The 17,570-nt window shown below is 49.4% G+C and overlaps 1 protein-coding gene across 1 annotated transcript in view; it reads right to left on the minus strand.

The window, feature by feature from the left end:
- Positions 1 to 305: 305 nt before the first annotated feature.
- The window catches only part of LOC140111341 (rho GTPase-activating protein 39-like), a 38,652-nt gene continuing 21,387 nt past the window's right edge, over positions 306 to 17,570 (minus strand). Inside the window, exon 2 of the mRNA XM_072132364.1 lies at positions 306 to 850. Within this exon, the coding sequence (XP_071988465.1) occupies positions 412 to 850 (439 nt within the window). The 3' untranslated portion in view covers positions 306 to 411. The remainder of the gene's footprint in view (positions 851 to 17,570) is intronic.

Genomic DNA, 17,570 nt, shown 5'->3' on the forward strand with positions numbered 1-17,570 from the left:
GAACACTTACATTCCAATATGGTTGTTCTGGGTCACCCAGCAGCGAGGGACCCCTCAGCTCCAGCACCGTCACGTGTCTATCTCTGTGTTCAGAGGCTGCAGCGGCATGTACTATCACCATGACATCCCTGCTGCAGCCTGTGGATACAACAAACCCTTTCATCAATGCAACAAATGAATAAAACTTTCTGCCTGCAACTAAATAAAGAAATATGCTGAAAAATGGAAGATAACTGCATCTGATAGGGCATAATATGATTTTATAAAATCCCACTGCGCCCCCTATACCACAGTTTTCAGTCTAGTTTTGCAAACTTCACTTCCGTATTCAATGACTGCAGCAGCAAATCACATGGAAAATGGTCAGTGTCTATCCCTAAACTCAATCTAACTGGACGCCACAGCAGAACATTACCTGTCTGTGTCCTCCTTCACCACAAAATATGGAGCTGAATGTCGATTGGCCTTGACCGGGTCAGAACATTTGTCTCCTCCGTCCAGTTCCTGCTCCAGGGATGAGCTGGTGCTTCCTTCCCGGCTGATGGTGCTGCCCCGTCCTGGGCTGTTCTCAGTTGATGCCCGAGGGGACTCGGTATTCTGCTTTAGTGTCTGTAGTTTGGCTAAAGGGATGATATCACAGTTTTGTGGCCGGTGCCAGACGGTCCTCTGGGTGCTGGCATTGTAGTAGTAGAATCGAGATGTATTGGGGTCAAAGAGTTCCCACCACTGATTCTCGTTGGTGCGTTTTATCCGGACGCCGGACGGTGGATCCCAAACGCATTCCCCTGTGATGAGGTTGGCGTACATGCACTCCCGTGTCCGGGGTTCAATGATTTCTACCCATTCCAACCTAAAAAAGAAAGAGAAAAAGTGACATAAATACTTATCTGCAAAGACATCATCTCAAAAATTCTCACATCTACAGTCCAGAGCTTCACCCGGAGATGCAGAGACTATTCACTGACCCCATAACAATGTCCATCCAGAGCAGCCTGCTTCTTACAAACAATGAAAGGACGTCACAAGCACAAAGAGGAGAAAGTAGTAAAAGAAGTGATCACTCCACGAACAATCAAGATCAATATTCGCTCCTATTAATGTGCGTATTTCCCAGTGATTTCTATAAATTGTATCAATTCATTCATTTCCAAGGAGCCGGCGCATCGTCTCGTAGCCTTACATAACGTTCCCAGGCCTCAATGTGTACAATGTGCATCCTGACAGACAGGGACTTATTCACACTTCACAGACTCAGCAGATGGTGCACAAGGATCTACAGGGCTCTGCAATGTGGGGGAGGGGGCTGCAGCATCCCTATTGGCCACGATCAGTCCCTGACACTTTCCAAAACCCAACAAGTCATTGGTGTAGGTCCCTCTGTGCACAGACCAGCGATGCCCCCACAATACAGCGTTTACACCTTGGAGTCATTTTATTGAGTCTTTCTTAATTTGGTTACTTTTACATCCCATAAGATGTTGCGCTTGCTGACATTCTGGCCACAAGGTGGCGCTGCTTTGTCTCAGTGGATTGATACAAAAAAACACAGAGAGATGTGGTTACATTGTTCATAGTAAGTGATCCAGCCCAGAACACAGACCTCAGACTCGTCCGAGCACTAATGTGCGGTGACAGTCGTTCTAATCCATCATTTCCACCTGTCTGATCCGTGACAGAACATCAGGATAACAATAATTAACGTTATAGTAACATGTGAACCTGTGCCCCAGCTGTATGCCCTGCACCAGGACACAGTATCATCTGTATGGTGCCAGGGCATGCTGGGAGGTGTAGTGCGAGCACCATGGGACTAGGACTCTGTATAGTAGGAAGTAATGTCGTGTATAATCACGTATCAGCGCTGCCTCGCCCCAGGGTCACAATCCGGGAGATTTCTTACAGTTATAGCAGAACCGGAGGTAAAAGTGAGTCTTGTATCTATTTCCACAAAGGTCACTGGGTTTTATTGGAGGCTTAATAGAAGTTGTAGCAGATTATTAAAGTGTAGAAGAACAGAACGTCTCCGGCTTCTGGGCAAATAAACAGCGGCTGAGATATTACAGGGAGATCCTATAGGGGGGCCATTCACTAATACCACCTAAAAATTAGACAGAGCAGAGATACACGAGGCGTCTGATCATCAATGGGACAAAGGAAAAGCCTCCAAATACTGAACACAGAGAAGATCATCCACGTTACACAGAAGTCAGATTTTTCTTATAGATCTTCCCCAATGTCCGCAGTTCTGCCTGTAAGTGATCGTGCACGGTAGGTTGATGTCACATTTGCAGTTTAAAGTATCGGCTAATAAAGGTCCTGCAAGAATCAGAGGGTCCAAATCCAGCACCACTGTCCTGACTCATTATGGAGACTTACCATAAAGCAATTACCCGGGGCACCAGAGATCAGGGGGTCCGCACACAGAGGTGGGGTGCAGCCAATGTCTCACACCAGTATTCCCACTATGTGCTATCATACAGAGCAAAGTTATATGGGAGACCCCCCTTATAGTAGGGTCCTGCAGAGATAACTATAGCGAGCGCCCCTGCCCATTGGGCTCTGAAAATCTTATCTGCCCATAAACAAACACTTGTCAGAATTCAGGAGTAAAATACTGCCCCAGCCCCACATCTGCCCTGACCGCGGGGCAATATCCTGCAGACGGGCAGCAGACTATTACACCACTGATCCTTCCATAATGTCCCGTCTGTATCCGGAGGTTATAGCACTGCGGGGTATAGACGGGCGCGGGCCGGGAGCTGAGATTTATACGTCGGGGGGAGCCGTTGCCGGGCAGAGTTATTGATTCCCATCTAATAGATTTATCAGGATAGAGATGACGGAGGAGGAGGAAGCGCTGATTTAAGCTGTCGGTTTATATCCATCAATCGTGTTTAAGAAATGTATTTTTTATTAGTGTGAGCATAAAACTGGCTGTGCACTTGTCTGACACAGAACTGGGCCTATAGACCTGCCCAATGACACAGGGGTACGGCCGCCGGGTGGTAACTGGGGTACGGCCGCCGGGTGGTAACTGGGGTACGGCCGCCGGGTGGTAACTGGGGTACGGCCACCGGGTGGTAACTGGGGTACGGCCGCCGGGTGGTAACTGGGGTACAGACCCTGGGTGGTAACTGGGGTACGGCCGCCTGTGGTAACTGGGGTACGGCCGCCGGGTGGTAACTGGGGTACGGCCGCCGGGTGGTAACTGGGGTACGGCCGCCGGGTGGTAACTGGGGTACGGCCGCCGGGTGGTAACTGGGGTACAGACCCTGGGTGGTAACTGGGGTACGGCCGCCTGTGGTAACTGGGGTACAGACCCTGGGTGGTAACTGGGGTACGGCCCCGGGTGGTAACTGGGGTACAGCCGCCGGGTGGTAACTGGGGTACGGCCCCTGGGTGGTAACTGGGGTACGGCCCCTGGGTGGTAACTGGGGTACGGCCCCTGGGTGGTAACTGGGGTACGGCCCCTGGGTGGTAACTGGGGTACAGCCCCTGGGTGGTAACTGGGGTACGGCCCCTGGGTGGTAACTGGGGTACGGCCCCTGGGTGGTAACTGGGGTACGGCCGCCGGGTGGTAACTGGGGTACGGCCGCCGGGTGGTAACTGGGGTACGGCCGCCGGGTGGTAACTGGGGTACGGCCGCCGGGTGGTAACTGGGGTACGGCCGCCGGGTGGTAACTGGGGTACGACCGATGGGTGGTTACTGGGGTACGGCCGCCGGGTGGTAACTGGGGGACGGCCGCCGGGTGGTAACTGGGGGACGGACGTCGGGTGGTAACTGGGGTACGGCCCCTGGGTGGTAACTGGGGTACGGCCGCCGGGTGGTAACTGGGGTACGACCGATGGGTGGTAACTGGGGTACGGCCGCCGGGTGGTAACTGGGGTACGGCCGCCGGGTGGTAACTGGGGTACGGCCGCCGGGTGGTAACTGGAGAGTTGGGTAGTTTGCACTCGTGGCTTCTCAAGCCTCACGTTATAGACATGTGCTATCAGCAGCTCCTCCAGCCCCTCAGGTAGGGGATGAAATATCCTTTTTGGAATAGGTTAAATCTCACATAGTGCCACCAAAGTCACATGTAAATGAGGCGAGATGAGTCACTTTTAGAGGCTGGAGGGGAAGCATAAGTTCAGAAGCTTAATGTGACGGCACTGGTCCCTTTATCCGCACACAAATAGTTAATCACAAGGAGAGGTCATCAGTTTTTTAAAACCAAAATCTCCAAGACGCTTTAATGCCCCCGGCCCCACAACTACAATGTCCTGTTTATAGTCCTGATCCCTTCTTATAGGCCCCTAAGGCTCCTGGGTCGCCCCACACCCTCCGCGTCTGTTGTGAGGTCCCAGTTTTGATGCATTAAATAACCATTTCACATTTTCAATATTTTTCCATCACCCAATAATCCAGATAATGGAAAAGCAACTGCAGGGGGCACAATATTACCAGGCGTCCGGCTACAGGGGCAGAGGGGCGCGTGGAAACTATCAGTCATTCAGTCTCCGGAAGATCCCGGGATTTTTCACAGTAGCCCCCCCGCTTCTGTCCAGCACATGGCGGGACCCCCTTATAGTGTCTATACACGGGGTCACTGCCCTGCATTGTGTGGAGGGAGAGGCGCAGCCGCTATGTGCAATCACGGCCAGGAATATATTGTGTGAATCTCTTCATCCTGGGAGGGTAATGGCTTCCGGCTGCACATTATCTGGGAGTGTCTGGGATCGTCTGACTCCAGGAGTTCAGCTCATCTACAGGACGGAGCGTGGAGCGAGCGGAGCCATGGGTGATGTCATCTCTCCGGTCTGTGATAGATGCTGCGGCTCCACGTCAGGCTGCTCTTCATTAACAAGAAAGCATTTGCCTGTTTGCAGGATTTACAAGAGCCAAAAGATTTATGAGAGTAAAAAGGGAATCCGATGAGGAAAGTCACTTCCTGACATATAAAGAGGACATGAAGACCCCAAACCACTGCAGGGCGATCACATCCAGCCTGTAGCCCCCCATGTCATATATATATACAGCATACGTGGCCCCACAGACCTGCTCAATATCCTCATCCCCTATATGACAACACCAACTACACATGGACCAGACAGGACATCAGGAAGAAGTGGTCCAGTACACGGGCCACAAACCGGGGAAGGAATAGAAGCGGCTCTATAGTTTGTGGTGCAGCCACCAGCTCGGCCACGGTTTGATCACCAGATCGTGACTGTGGATAATAGAAGTCAGTGGCGGCCGAGAGCGAGTTACTGTTTATAGTAATGAGGCCGAACAAGCTCAATGTAAGGTTACACTCACATCTGCCAGGGGGATCCTGGGTCATGGATTCCCAGCGTACCCCATTATAGTCACGAGGGGTCTCACTGGGTGCGCTGGTGTCCACCATAAGACACATCCATCTTTATGGTTACTCATGTGTAGGTTACACGTCCACACGGTTAGTAAATGTGACGCGCTATTCTTGATAAAGCCCCAGATTGTGGAGCCTCATGATCACACATCCCCCTCCCCCCCGCGTGTGACCACGGCCAGGACTGTATTACAGGGACATAAGGACACGGAGAACAATCGGCGCAGCATTTTGCTCTTGTGCTTGTTGTTTTGTCACTTTGTTCCTGTCTCTGGATAGAAGGACACAATCCATCCATCACCTCTGCACAGTCAGGAATCCTCCTCCGCGTTATATATATGTTCTATATACAAAGTATCTCTACAAAGAGCGGAGTCACCGAGCGCAGAGGTAACAAGGTTATCATGGCCTGAGCGGCGCCAAAATAGGAAAATACCAAAATTCTGTCCTGCACGGATTATAGGGATTGTCCAGGTATATACATCTGGGGCTATGGCTCACCTGGTTTTGCTGTGATAAGTGTATGGGGTGTATGGGGTGTATGGGGTGTGTGGGGTGTATGGGGTGTGTGGGGTGTATGGGGTGTATGGGGTGTGTGGGGTGTGTGGGGTGTATGGGGTGTGTGGGGTGTGTGGGGTGTGTGGGGTGTATGGGGTGTGTGGGGTGTGTGGGGTGTGTGGGGTGTGTGGGGTGTGTGGGGTGTATGGGGTGTATGGGGTGTGTGGGGTGTGTGGGGTGTGTGGGGTGTGTGGGGTGTGTGGGGTGTGTGGGGTGTATGGGGTGTGTGGGGTGTGTGGGGTGTGTGGGGTGTATGGGGTGTGTGGGGTGTATGGGGTGTGTGGGGTGTGTGGGGTGTATGGGGTGTATGGGGTGTGTGGGGTGTGTGGGGTGTATGGGGTGTATGGGGTGTGTGGGGTGTGTGGGGTGTGTGGGGTGTATGGGGTGTGTGGGGTGTGTGGGGTGTGTGGGGTGTGTGGGGTGTATGGGGTGTGTGGGGTGTATGGGGTGTGTGGGGTGTGTGGGGTGTGTGGGGTGTATGGGGTGTGTGGGGTGTATGGGGTGTGTGGGGTGTGTGGGGTGTGTGGGGTGTGTGGGGTGTGTGGGGTGTATGGGGTGTGTGGGGTGTTGGGGTGTGTGGGGTGTATGGGGTGTGTGGGGTGTGTGGGGTGTGTGGGGTGTGGGGTGTATGGGGTTGAGTGAGTATGAGTGTGTTGGGGTGTGTGGGGTGTATGGGGTGTGTGGGGTGTGGGGTGGGGTGTGTGGGGTGTGTGGGTGTGTGGGGTGTATGGGGGTGTGGTGTGGGTGTGGGGGTGGTGGGGTGTGTGGGGTGTATGGGGTGTGTGGGTGTATGGGTGTGGGGTGTGGGTGTGTGGGGTGTGTGGGGTGTGTGGGGTGTGGGGTGTATGGGGTGTGTGGGGTTGTGGGGTGTATGGGGTGTGTGGGGTGTGTTGGTGGGTGTGTGGGGTGTATGGTGTGGGGGTGTATGGGGTGTGTGGGGTGTATGGGGTGTGTGGGTGTGTGGGGTGTATGTGTGTGGGGTGTGTATGGGGTGTGTGGGGTGTGTGTGTGTATGGGGTGTGGAGTGTGTGGGGTGTATGGGGTGTGTGGGGTGTATGGGTGTGTGGGTGTGTGGGATGGGGTGTGTGGGTGTATGGGGTGTGTGGGGTGTATGGGGTGTGAGGGGTGTGTGGGGTGTATGGGGTGTGTGGGGTGTATGGGGTGTATGGGGTGTGTGGGGTGTATGGGGTGTGTGGGGTGTATGGGGTGTGTGGGGTGTGTGGGGTGTATGGGGTGTGTGGAGTGTATGGGGTGTATGGGGTGTGTGGGGTGTGTGGGGTGTAGTGGGGTGTGTGGGTGTATGGGGTGTGTGGGGTGTGTGGGTGTGTGGGGTGTATGGGGTGTGGGGTGTGTGGGGTGTATGGGGTGTGTGGGGTGTATGGGGTGTGTGGGGTGTGTGGGGTGTATGGGGTGTGTGGGGTGTATGGGGTGTGGTGGGTGTGTGGGGTGTATGGGGTGTGTGGGGTGTATGGGGTGTGTGGGGTGTATGGGGTGTGTGGGGTGTGTGGGGTGTATGGGGTGTGTGGAGGTGGGGTGTATGGGGTGTGTGGGGTGTGTGGGTGTGTGATGGGGTGTGTGGGGTGTGTGGGGTGTGGGGTGTGTGGGGTGTTTTGGGTGTGTGGGGTGTATGGGGTGTATGGGGTGTGTGGGGTGTATGGGGTGTATGGGGTGTGTGGGGTGTGTGGGGTGTAAGGGGTGTGTGGGTGTGATGGGGTGTATGGGGTGTATGGGGTGTGGGGTGTGGGGTGGGGGTATGGGTGTGTGGGGTGTGGGGTGTTGGGGTGTGTGGGGTGTATGGGGTGTGGGTGGGGTTGGGGTGTAGGGGTGTGTGGGGTGGTGGGGTGTATGGGGTGTGGGGTGTGTGGGGTGTGTGGGGGTGTGTGGGGTGTATGGGGTGTGTGGGGTGTATGGGGTGTGTGGGGGTATGGGGTGGGGGTGTGTGGGGTGTATGGGGTGTGTAGGGGTGTGTGGGGTGTATGGGGTGTGGTGGGGTGTGGGAGTGTGGGGTGTAATGGGTGTTGGGGTGAGTGGGGTTGTGGGGTGTGGGGGAGTGTGGGGAGTGGGGTGGGGGGATGGGGGGTTGGGGTGTGTGGGGGGTGTGGGGTGTGGTGGGGGGGTGAGGGGGGTGGGGTGTGTGGGGTGTGTGGGGTGGGGGGGGGGGGGTGGGGGGTGTGGGGTGTGTGGGGTGTGTGGGGTGTATGGGGGTGTGGGGTGTATGGGGTGTGTGTGGGGTGTGAGGGGTGTGGGGGTGTGGGGTGGGGTGGGGTGTGTGGGGTGTATGGGGTGTGTGGGGTGTATGGGGTGTGTGGGGTGTATGGGGTGTATGGGGTGTGTGGGGTGTATGGGGTGTGTGGGGTGTGTGGGGTGTATGGGGTGTATGGGGTGTATGGGGTGTGTGGGGTGTGTGGGGTGTATGGGGTGTGTGGGGTGTGTGGGGTGTATGGGGTGTGTGGGGTGTATGGGGTGTGTGGGGTGTATGGGGTGTATGGGGTGTGTGGGGTGTATGGGGTGTGTGGGGTGTGTGGGGTGTATGGGGTGTGTGGGGTGTATGGGGTGTGTGGGGTGTATGGGGTGTGTGGGGTGTGTGGGGTGTATGGGGTGTGTGGAGTGTATGGGGTGTATGGGGTGTGTGGGGTGTGTGGGGTGTGTGGGGTGTGTGGGGTGTATGGGGTGTATGGGGTGTGTGGGGTGTGTGGGGTGTATGGGGTGTATGGGGTGTGTGGGGTGTGTGGGGTGTATGGGGTGTATGGGGTGTGTGGGGTGTGTGGGGTGTGTGGGGTGTATGGGGTGTATGGGGTGTGTGGGGTGTGTGGGGTGTATGGGGTGTATGGGGTGTGTGGGGTGTGTGGGGTGTGTGGGGTGTGTGGGGTGTGTGGGGTGTATGGGGTGTGTGGGGTGTATGGGGTGTATGGGGTGTATGGGGTGTGTGGGGTGTATGGGGTGTGTGGGGTGTGTGGGGTGTGTGGGGTGTATGGGGTGTATGGGGTGTGTGGGGTGTGGGGTGTGTGGGGTGTATGGGTGTATGGGGTGTGTGGGGTGTGTGGGGTGTGTGGGGTGTATGGGGTGTATGGGGTGTGTGGGGTGTGTGGGGTGTATGGGGTGTGTGGGGTGTATGGGTGTGTGGGGTGTATGGGGTGTATGGGGTGTGTGGGGTGTGTGGGGTGTGTGGGGTGTATGGGGTGTATGGGGTGTATGGGGTGTGTGGGGTGTGTGGGGTGTGTGGGGTGTGTGGGTGTGTGGGGGTGTGTGGGGTGTAGTAAGTGGGATTCTGGGGCGGCTGCGCTTCTCATGATTTGTCACAGTGCGAGTCCTGGACGTCTATGGAGCAGACGATGGAAAGAGCCGGAAAACCCCCAGACCTGTTCTCTGCAGACAGCCGGGGGGTCCGGGGGGTCTTCTTCTCCACAAGTGAAAGGTTGGAGGGGTGACCAGAGGACCCTGCGCTGTGCCCACATCGCTCTGGACCTGGTGCTAGCACAGACCCCAGCCCCAGTACAATCCAGGTCCAATATCTACACAATGCCTGGTCTCAGGAACAATGAGGCTTCCTATACGGCAGCCCAGTTGTCATGGCAACCACACATACACACGGTAAAATAACGAGAAAAAAAACAGAATAATTTAAAGAAAGCAAAAACGGCGAGGAGGAGGAGAGGAGCCAAGTATGAAGGTTATTGATCACTTAGTGCAGGCAGAATCACAGACACATAGGGAAAATATTATATACCACATCAGTATATAACACACACAGTATATATATATATATATACACACACACACATCAGTATATAACACACACACAGTATATATACACACACACACATCAGTATATACACACACAGTATACACACACACAGTATATATACACACACACAGTATATATACACACAGTATATATATACACACACAGTATATAACACACACAGTATATATACACACACACAGTATACATACACACACACAGTATATAACACACACAGTATATATACACACACAGTATATATACACACACACAGTATATAACACACACAGTATATATACACACACACAGTATATATACACACACACAGTATATAACACACACAGTATATATAACACACACAGTATACATACACACACACAGTATATAACACACACAGTATATATACACACACAGTATATATACACACACACAGTATATAACACACACAGTATATATACACACACACAGTATAAATACACACACACAGTATATAACACACACAGTATATATAACACACACAGTATATATACACACACACAGTATATAACACACACAGTATATATACACACACAGTATATATACACACACACAGTATATAACACACACAGTATATATAACACACACAGTATACATACACACACACAGTATATAACACACACAGTATATAACACACACAGTATATATAACACACACAGTATACATACACACACACAGTATATAACACACACAGTATATATACACACACAGTATATATACACACACACAGTATATAACACACACAGTATATATACACACACACAGTATATATACACACACACAGTATATAACACACACAGTATATATAACACACACAGTATACATACACACACACAGTATATAACACACACAGTATATAACACACACAGTATACATACACACACACAGTATACATACACACACACAGTATATAACACACACAGTATATAACACACACAGTATATAACACACACAGTATACATACACACACACAGTATATAACACACACAGTATATATACACACACAGTATATATACACACACACAGTATATAACACACACAGTATATATACACACACACAGTATATATACACACACACAGTATATAACACACACAGTATATATAACACACACAGTATACATACACACACACAGTATATAACACACACAGTATATATACACACACAGTATATATACACACACACAGTATATAACACACACAGTATATATACACACACACAGTATATATACACACACACAGTATATAACACACACAGTATATATAACACACACAGTATATATACACACACACAGTATATAACACACACAGTATATATACACACACAGTATATATACACACACACAGTATATAACACACACAGTATATATAACACACACAGTATACATACACACACACAGTATATAACACACACAGTATATAACACACACAGTATATATAACACACACAGTATACATACACACACACAGTATATAACACACACAGTATATATACACACACAGTATATATACACACACACAGTATATAACACACACAGTATATATACACACACACAGTATATATACACACACACAGTATATAACACACACAGTATATATAACACACACAGTATACATACACACACACAGTATATAACACACACAGTATATAACACACACAGTATACATACACACACACAGTATACATACACACACACAGTATATATACACACACACAGTATATAACACACACAGTATATATACACACACACAGTATATATACACACACACAGTATATAACACACACAGTATATAAAACACACACAGTATATATACACACACACAGTATACATACACACACACAGTATATATACACACACACAGTATATATACACACACACAGTATACATACACACACACAGTATATATACACACACACAGTATATATACACACACACAGTATATAACACACACAGTATATAAAACACACACAGTATATATAACACACACAGTATATATACACACACACAGTATATATACACACACACAGTATATAACACACACAGTATATAAAACACACACAGTATATATACACACACACAGTATACATACACACACACAGTATACATACACACACACAGTATATATACACACACACAGTATATAACACACACAGTATATATAACACACACAGTATATATACACACACACAGTATATGAAATACCGTCACCATGAAGTGCCATGTGTTACGCAGAAAACAAGCCGTCACACAGCCGTTTACGTGTAAAAATAAAAAAGTTACAGATTTTTGAAGGTGAGGAGTGAAAAATGGAAATGAAAAAACAAAAGGGCCAGGTCGTTAAGGGGTTAATGATGGCAAGGACTATACTGGGGTGCGCCGGGCTTATAGGGGTGTCTGGTTTTCTGACTATGACAACACGGAATGAGGATATGTTTCGTTGGTGTCGCTAAGGTCCTACTCTCCAGGTCGCTTGCTCTGGTTGTAGATTTATATTCCAGAATTGTAGCTTCAACAAGTGCACTGGGGCCGTGTCCTCACACTGCTGTGCTCTGTGCTCTCTGCAGCCAATGTTATGTAATGTCCCTGGAGAGATGTGTAATCAGACCTCACACTGCTGTGCTCTGTGCTCTCTGCAGCCAGTGTTATGTATTATCCATGGACAGATGTGTAATCAGACCTCACACTGCTGTGCTCTGTGCTCTCTGCAGCCAGTGTTATGTATTGTCCCTGGAGAGATGTGTAATCAGACCTCACACTGCTGTGCTCTGTGCTCTCTGCAGCCAGTGTTATGTATTGTCCCTGGAGAGATGTGTAATCAGACCTCGCACTGCTGTGCTCTGTGCTCTCTGCAGCCAGTGTTATGTATTGTCCCTGGAGAGATGTGTAATCATACCTCACACTGCTGTGATCTGTGCTCTCTGCAGCCAGTGTTATGTATTGTCCCTGGAGAGATGTGTAATCAGACCTCACACTGCTGTGCTCTGTGCTCTCTGCAGCCAGTGTTATGTATTGTCCCTGGAGAGATGTGTAATCACACCTCACACTGCTGTGCTCTGTGCTCTCTGCAGCCAGTGCTATGTATTGTCCCTGGAGAGATGTGTAATCAGACCTCACACTGCTGTGCTCTGTGCTCTCTGCAGCCAGTGTTATGTATTGTCCCTGGAGAGATGTGTAATCACACCTCACACTGCTGTGCTCTGTGCTCTCTGCAGCCAGTGCTATGTATTGTCCCTGGAGAGATGTGTAATCAGACCTCACACTGCTGTGCTCTGTGCTCTCTGCAGCCAGTGTTATGTAGTGTCCCTGGAGAGATGTGTAATCAGACCTCACACTGCTGTGCTCTGTGCTCTCTGCAGCCAGTGTTATGTATTGTCCCTGGAGAGATGTGTAATCAGACCTCACACTGCTGCATCTCTCCAGGGACAGTACATAACACTGGCTGCAGAGAGTACAGAGCACAGCAGTGTGAGGGATGATGACACATCTCTCCTGGCACAATACATAACACTGGCTGCAGAGAGCACAGAGCACAGCAGTGTGAGGTCTTATTACACATCTCTCCAGGGACAATACATAACACTGGCTGCAGAGAGCACAGAGCACAGCAGTGTGAGGTCTTATTACACATCTCTCCAGGGACAATACATAACACTGGCTGCAGAGAGCACAGAGCACAGCAGTGTGAGGTCTGATTACACATCTCTCCAGGGACAATACATAACACTGGCTTCAGAGAGCACAGAGCACAGCAGTGTGAGGTCTGATTACACATCTCTCCAGGGACAGTACATAACACTGACTGCAGAGAGCACAGAGCACAGCAGTGTGAGGTCTGATTACACATCTCTCCAGGGACAATACATAACACTGGCTGCAGAGAGCACAGAGCACAGCAGTGTGAGGTCTGATTACACATCTCTCCAGGGACAGTACATAACACTGGCTGCAGAGAGCACAGAGCACAGCAGTGTGAGGTCTGATTACACATCTCTCCAGGGACAATGCATAACACTGGCTGCAGAGAGCACAGAGCACAGCAGTGTGAGGTCTGATTACACATCTCTCCAGGGACAATACATAACACTGGCTGCAGAGAGCACAGAGCACAGCAGTGTGAGGACTGATTACACATCTCTCCAGGGACAATACATAACACTGGCTGCAGAGAGCACAGAGTACAGCAGTGTGAGGTCTGATTACACATCTCTCCAGGGACAATACATAACACTGGCTGCAGAGAGCACAGAGCACAGCAGTGTGAGGTCTGATTACACATCTCTCCAGGGACAATGCATAACACTGGCTGCAGAGAGCACAGAGCACAGCAGTGCGAGGTCTGATTACACATCTCTCCAGGGACAATACATAACACTGGTTACAGAGAGAACAGAGCACAGCAGTGTGAGGACACATAGGTATGATTACAGAGCTCTCCATAGTTTTACCATAACAGGCAGTGAAGTCCTAGCCCCCTAGGCACAGCTACATATATAAAGCTATTCCTGAGCGCTTTATGCAGAATAATTGTGGTAGATGTTCAGGACACAGGGCGAGGGGTTTGGATAATTTGGCCGAATTTGTACAGGGAGAAATAATGATATCAGCACTGACCTATGACCTATGATATCAGCACTGACCTATGACCTATGATATCAGCACTGACCTATGACCTATGATATCAGCACTGCTATATCTCCACCAGTACCATTAATAAAGAAAAACCTCCATATACAAATGCGCCAAGGGATAACATTGGCAGACACATAATACAGACGGTCCCCTACTTAAGAACACCCGACTTACAGACGACCCCTAGTTAGAAACGGACCTCTAGATGTTGGTAATTTCCTGTACTTTATCCCCAGGCTACAATGATCAGCTGTAACAGATATCACAGGCGTCTGTAATGAAGCTTTATGTTACTCCTGATTCTTAGGACAACCCAACATTTTTAAAATCCAATTGTCACAGAGACCAAAAAAGTTCTGGCTGGGATTACAATGATAAAATATACAGTTCCGACTTACATACAAATTCAACTTAAGAACAAACCTACAGAACCTTCTACAAAATCTATTTTGTACATAACCCAAGGATTGCCTGTACAGAGAATACAATGGGCACAATTAATCAGGGAATAATCAGAGTGTGACGCGCCACGTGTGGCAGGTCGTTATCCCTCACCCTAATGAGTGGCAGAGATTGAACGGCCGACACAAAAATGTTTGTTTAAGTCATTTAAATCATCTGCGCCATTTCCTTGTAGAGTGTAATACACAGCGGGGGGGGGGCTGCACAGTAATGGAGATGCCACAACTACCTCTGTACCGTAACACACGGTGTATGATATACCTGCATCGAAATATGAAAAATAATTAAAAAATAACCTTGGTTTTAATTTGCATCAAAGCTGCAATTTACCAGGAAATCCCAGCTGGAGGCGAGTTTCACGCTGAAATATTCCCAAGGGATCCTAAGGAGTACAACACTTTCTATGGAGCCTTTTCTCTGAGAACACTTGGTTTTGGCTTCCAAATTTGTCATGAAATAAAATTTATTATATGAAATAAAGGCCACAAACAGGTGGAATTTTGGGGTCCTCATTGCACAGGTGGAGGTGCATCGCTCGCCCCATCCAGGTCCAGCAGGGTCGCCCAGGGGACTGTGCACAATAGACTTCTATGGCCACAATCTGTGCATCTAACTCACAGCCCCCAAATCTGGTTGTGTGCATGAAGACACACGTGGCGTTTTTGGGCCGTTTTTAGTTAGTGCGTTTTCAGATCGTTAAAAACGCATGCGTTTTGGTCCGTTTTTAATTGCACAAATTCGGAAAACCGGACAAAAATGGATGCGTTTTCAAAAAAAATAAAAATGGCCCAAAAACGCCACGTGTGTCTTCACCCTAAGGCTGCAGAATTTCTGCTGCGGCTAACCTGCAGCTTTGTACATTAGCGGTATAGTCAGATCCCGACCACGTGCCGCCAAAAACCCCATCAAGGGAGAATTATATACATTACGGATGTAAAACCCACATCAGGACAATTATTGCTGCAGATTCCATTTTTTTCCATATAAAACTAATTTTGTTACCTTTCACCTGCAGATTAAAACCAACACAACCAACCACATAAAGAACCACAGAACTACCGGTACATTAAACTGCTCCGTGTGAACGTGACCTAAGATACCGGTGTGTCTCCAGGATTAGGAGTTCATACGCAGTTTAGAAGCCAAACCTGGGAGTGGATGTACTCAATAACTGCATCAGAAAATGTGAAAGTGGAAACACCCTGGACACATTGGAGACATTGTCACAGCTCATGACCCACTTCCAGGCTGTAAACAGACATGGCTGGTGGAACATGACCGTGTTCTGGACAGAATTCATGGACCGACACAGCGCCGGGGCCCACAGTGCCAGGATAGGGACTCAATCATGATGCAAGAAGAGATTCATATGTACTATAACTACGATGCCCAGATTCCTGTCCCTAGATCTGTGGTCGGTCCTGACGTCCTGCCATTGCCGGCTCCTTTCTCACGAGCCGAGCCGTCATGTGGCCTCTCTGCACAAAGAACAGAGGATCTTCACAGATCTGGCAGCAGATTTCTCCTCCTCCGTTCTCAGCAGAGAAGTCACACACCGGGGATTGTAAAATGTTGAACTGTGAATAAATTATGAACTTCAAAGATCTCCTTGTCCAACAAGATACAGCTAGAAACATCAGATTTTGTACACGCAAATCCGTGTGGAAAAATTGCTGCAAATCCTGACCATCTGCAGGAGCCGATTCATCAGATGAAACCGATTCCAAGCGTCGCCCAGGAAAGATCATCCCTATATAATATAATCTACAGGGGTCTGAAAGAAGCTTTGGCCCCACTGAAATGAACAGGAGCAGAGATGCAGTTCACCATCCTCACCACTAGACATTGGACGGCGTCTTATTTATGGCAGTACGGTGGCTCAGTGGTTTACATTACATCCCTGCAGTGCTGGGGTCCTTAGTTCAAGTCTCAGGGTCAACATCTGCATAGAGTTTGTATCTTCTCTCTGTGTTTGCGTGGGTTTCCTCCGAGTCCTCCAGTTTCCTCCTTCACTACAAAATGTAAGTTGTTTAGATTGTGAGCCACATTTGGCAGCTCTGTGCTCCGCTGCGTAATCTGTGTGCGCTGTATAAATAAAGGAATTATTAACACAGTATAGGTCCCAGTATCCGGAGGCGGCCAGAAGAGATGATAGGTGCCGTTACTGATCACATACTGAGTGATGACATAAGGAAAGGTTACCAATATGTATAGGGACCCCAGAACCCCTTGTGTCACCTACTCACAGGACACAGCAGTGTTATAGAGCGGTCCCACTGCCACTGACGATGGAGCAGCGCACCATCTCCTATGGTAATAAGGGGCAGCCGAGCAGAGGACATTACTCACATAACACCAGATACTTACACCTGATTGATACAGACACTTACAGTCAGTAGAGGACACTACACCGGGCCAGTATCACTGCAGAGTCTCCATGTAGTAGTGATCCGCACGTGTCACATGCCGCCCCCATCATCATCCGCCGCTCGCTGTCACCTCCAGCACATTCCCTATAACACATGGACCACGGATCTCCATAGCAACTCCCCGCACAAAAGCCGCAGGAGCAACAAAACATCAAATCAATCATTAATCCTTATTTACCACCAATTTACACCTAGCAGGGAATTCATCAAACCCTGAAAGACAGAATTCTGGTGTCCCAATATCTTACACAATACGGTTCTGCTCCGTTAGGGTAATCTGCAAAAGAATGAAGTGGTAACTTCTGAAACGTGGAAAGTAAAGATGATATTGTAGTGGATTGTTTTTGTTTGTTTTTTTTATAAAG

The sequence above is a fragment of the Engystomops pustulosus genome, unplaced genomic scaffold (assembly GCF_040894005.1).
Source record: "Engystomops pustulosus unplaced genomic scaffold, aEngPut4.maternal MAT_SCAFFOLD_429, whole genome shotgun sequence".
Taxonomy (NCBI): domain Eukaryota; kingdom Metazoa; phylum Chordata; class Amphibia; order Anura; family Leptodactylidae; genus Engystomops; species Engystomops pustulosus.